The sequence below is a fragment of the Poecilia latipinna genome, unplaced genomic scaffold (assembly GCF_001443285.1).
Source record: "Poecilia latipinna isolate Pla-1442-1.1 unplaced genomic scaffold, P_latipinna-1.0 Scaffold769, whole genome shotgun sequence".
NCBI classification, from domain to species: Eukaryota; Metazoa; Chordata; class Actinopteri; order Cyprinodontiformes; family Poeciliidae; genus Poecilia; species Poecilia latipinna.
Window position 1 is genome coordinate 68,356 of NW_015113385.1, and position 4,529 is coordinate 72,884.

The 4,529-nt window shown below is 39.0% G+C and overlaps 1 protein-coding gene across 1 annotated transcript; it reads left to right on the forward strand.

Moving 5' to 3' along the window:
* The first annotated feature begins 2,075 nt into the window (after positions 1-2,075).
* Positions 2,076-3,242, forward strand: LOC106955799 (protein S100-P). Its single transcript, XM_015046185.1, has 2 exons — positions 2,076-2,295; positions 2,992-3,242. The coding sequence occupies exons 1-2, from the start codon at positions 2,158-2,160 to the stop codon at positions 3,127-3,129; spliced, it is 276 nt and encodes a 91-aa protein (XP_014901671.1). The 5' UTR covers positions 2,076-2,157; the 3' UTR covers positions 3,130-3,242.
* Positions 3,243-4,529: the final 1,287 nt, after the last annotated feature.

Sequence of the window (4,529 nt, forward strand, 5' to 3'; positions counted from 1 at the left end):
GAATTTAGTTTATAAAAATAACTGCAGCTCTATGTCATATAATCAGAATAATCCAGAAAAAGAAGAGTTGAAACAAACCAACTAAAGGCCAAACTTAATATGACATTCGAGGCCAAAGATGTTGATGGAAACCAATCAAAAGAAGAGACCTCTTTCCTGGTTGAATAGTTCAACAAAACTCTCCTTCACATAGCTGAATCAAAACAACTCTGCATCATCATATGATTACACCAGTTTCATATTCCTTGCAATGACCAGTAGAAGGTGTTAACCAGCTACTGTGGCTTTTCTTATATTGTGGCCTGGTTTATTCTGGTTGCAGATAAACTTTGCCTTTTCCTTTCGCCCTAGACAAACACATTCACCACATCCGTAGGATGGCTCTTTTGACAAAATACTGTAAACACACGGTGCTATGAAAGAGCATTTCTCCCCTTACAGATAATGTTTTAAATTTTTAAGATCTTAAAAAATGTATTATACCAAAATAACCAAACAAGAAGCAGTCTTAAAACGTTTCAGAAAGCTGCCATATCTGAGTCCAAATAATGGCAGTCCCAAAGAGTCAAGAAGTCACTCAAATAGAACCTGATTGACAATCTTCAATGGGGAACAAATCTGTTCTTATTATTTTACAGAACTGTAAGATAAAGTCATCCAATCTGACATGGATCCCTGGCCGTCAGCAGGGGCTTGGCTGTCAGTTTTTATTAATCTATAGGAGTTATGCTGTACAACAAGTTTGTCTTGCTGTACAAGATAAACTATTATTTCCAAGGAGCAATCTGTTTCGCAGTCAGTAGAGAATAAATGCAAAGAAAACTGAAGATGTCAGAGGTACAAAAGTGACATTCATGATACAACCAGGATACAAATACAAGCTATACTTTCCTATCTGGGCTTATCAGATCACATTAACTGGTAATGTGAACATTTGTACCTTTTCCTGATGCACTTCATTATAATATATCTGGAAGCAGAGATAAAAAAAAATAAGGCAGGGTGATAGGTACTTTTTCTCGAACCTATATAAAAAGACCACAGACAACGTATATGAATTTCATAGACAAAGCTTTTGCAAAAGGAGAACTCTCCATCAACAACCTCTCCAGGCCGTTCACAGAGAGTTCTGATCTCCTTCCACGCGAGCCCCTGTTTTATTGTCAAAGCAGAACAGCCAAAAAAAAAAAACAACAAAGGTCGTAAAACATTTAACCTAAACAAACCAGCAACTCAGTTCCAGGTGTGATATCTGATCTACGATCTGAGCCCAGTTCAGCTCTAGGTCAAACTGTCAACAAAGAGGGAGGATAAACAAGAGACAAAATACGACTGCTCACAGGCAGTTAGGAGGTATTCTGGTTGATAAGATTTAAGGTCTGGGAAACACAAAGTTAACTGTCTCACATGAAGATGAAACAGTCAGTCGTAACCTCCAGGTCAGTTTATACACACATAAGGAAGAAACACTTTAAACTAAAAATCACAATAACATTAGACTGAAAGTAATAACAAAATGATAATACCAAAAATCTCTATCACAGGGAAAGCAGTTGTTGACTGTGTGAGCAAAGGCTGCTTACTTTCAGAAACCCTAAGGGATTGTTTGCAGGAAATCAGGTGCACAAGAGAAAACACAAGCAAAAGCAAACACTTCTGTTCACAAAACCTGTTTGTGTTTGCTGGTGTGCAGAAGCATGGGCAACCACTGACCACGGTGAAATGTAGTGATTGTGAACTTAAACCTGTTTCGATATCGTGATCCTTAAAAAAAAAAAAACACAACAATCTGCAGTGTTTGGATCCTAGATTGCACAATAAGATGATAACAACCTAAAGTATTAAAGTAATTTGGTCTCCAGCTTAAGTCGACCCATCTTGCTGTTACATTAATGATAGGGCCCCTCCTTAAATCAACAACACAATGACAGAAGCTGGCTTTTAGTTGGTGTGTACATTGGGTGGAGTATGGATGTTGTCTGTAGAGTCGGAGCCACCACCTATGGTAAACACACGGCATTGCTTAACCATTCAAGTCTAGCCTCATCATTGGTCCACACAATATAAAAACAGCCTCCACCTTTTGTCCCCACACCGTGTGCATCCGCCGCTCCAATTCTCCCCTGAACTACGCTAAGGACCAGACCGGCTGCAATCATGAGTCACCTGGAGATGGCAATGGCCACCCTGATACAGACCTTTGACCAATACGCTGGTTCTGATGGGAAGAAGAGTACGCTGAGCAAAGCTGAGGTGAAGACTTTGGTAGAGAAGGAGCTGCCTGGGTTGCTCAAGGTACGTTGCTCACCTGCAGAGGGATGCCTGTGTGCATCAGGGTGGAAACAGACAAGATAATCATGCAGAGTTCATAGCTTTAACATTAACAGAGTTTCTAAACGTCTATTGAGGCAAGGCATCATTGCTAGGGAGCATATTTTAGACTACGGTGCAAAAACATAAAACCTTACTAAGTACTTTTTTCTGGTGCAAATATCTTAGTACATTTGAAATAAGACAAAACTAACTTACAAGTCGCTTTTCAGCGAGATAGAGGAGACTGTTTTAGGTAAATAATTTCCTAATACCTATTTTAAAAAGTCAGAGTTTCACTGGAAGATTTTTTCACCTACGACAAAACATTTTTCACCTAAGTGATTATCTGCCAGTGGATCTAGTACTTTTTCATTTATAATTGACTTAAAACAAGCTCCTATATGTTGCTGAAAAGTTACTTGTGAGGTAATTTTGTCTTATTTCAAGTGAACTAAGACATACCAGAAATTATATGAAAAATAGTCAGTCGATGTACGTCAAGGCTATTGTCTCTGTAGGGGTTATTGTACATTGAGACAACTTTTCATTGAATTCCATCTTTAAAGACCTTGTATTTATCTAAAATATACCGATTTAATCAGCTAAACGTGGTTCTAAAAGGACATGGTGAAAGCAAACCTGCCAGTAAAGTTTTTATTTGCTTTTCCTGATGTGCAGGGAGCGAAGAACCCCGACGAAGTGGACAAGTTCCTGAAAAATCTGGACTTAAACAAGGACTCTGAGGTCGACTTCCAAGAGTTCGTCATGCTGATCGTTGTCCTGACCTGTGCAATACACGGCCGCTTCTGCAAATAGTAGAGAGCGAGGAGCCAATGAAGCCCCGGGGCCACCATCGGCAGTAGCATGAAAAACTCCTTGTACTTACAGTTACTTTGAGGCAAATAAAGTGATTGTATCTTGTGGTGTAACGTTTTTGTTAAAAAGTTGTACTTAGTAGGATGTTGGCAACAAATGAAAGTACTATAAGGAGAAATAAACAATGAAAAAAGGGGAAGGAAGCTCTTGTAGTGCGTTGTCCGGCGTTGTGGAGCAATTTCTTGGGAGGATGAAACTGAAAACTTTGTGCACTAGATTCTGATCTGACAAAAAACCTGCTGAAGTTCCTTAAACTTCACTTCCTCACGCTTCACTTCTTAAAAATGTTCTCAACAACTGACTCACGCAACTCGACTGCCACTAAAACAAAGAGATTATAACTGGGTCTCATAAAACTTTCAGTATATTGTTGAAATGTATTTGGTGTGTTCCACTCCATTAAAAATGAAGACAGGTGCAAATCAAACCAAACATTTTGCAGAACAAAACAAAAGGAAATGTAATTTACATGGAATTTTTCACTAGAAAATATTTGGCATCATAAATACCATAGCCATGCTCTTCTCAAGCCCGTCCTAGATCTTTTATTTTCAAAGCCATAGACTACACACTCCGTCCAGACAATTCATAATGAGAGTGTGCTCAGGCCTGTACATTGTGTTCTCTCTCACATCAGATTACCAGAGATTGCAAACTTCCTCATTGAAATACTCAGACTTCCTCATGCCAACAAAGTCGTCTTTCAGAAGTTTCAAAGTTGGTCTGCTGTCTGGACATATAAGATTTGAGTCCCAAAAGATTTTTTTGGGGGGGGTCATCTGATCTTAAAACAATTCAAAGCTCTAAGTGCATTTCACTTCAGAGGTGTAAAGTTTTGATGCTTTATCTCCTAAAGCTCCACAAGTCGCTTCGTTTCACCAGACGCACGGCTTGGATGGAAACGGACCCTTGCAAATATCTCAAGCGAGCGGTCGAGCTGTGGTTTCTTCTCTGATGCAGCAAGTAAGCCACAAACAAACCTTTTTCCCTCCCCTCAAGCTGTTTCTTAGCAGGGCTATTTTTAAACTTGGGTGGGTGTTCAAAGTCAACACACAGCAACACCTAAAGATCTTCTTAAGGTTTAAAGTTATCTTGTGGTAAAGAATTAATAGACAATAACTCCCTGAAGATCAGAGGTGCTGATATCTGACCTCTCAGTGACTAACAGTAACAAAGCACATTTACTTGAGTTCTGTACTGAAGTACATATTTTGAGTTTCTTTACTTGAGTATTTATTTTTGGGGGAACTTATGACTTTCTCTCCACTACATTTCAAAGACAAACAATGTACTTTTGACTCCACTCCATTTCTAGGAAGCTTGATGTTACTTGTTCTTTT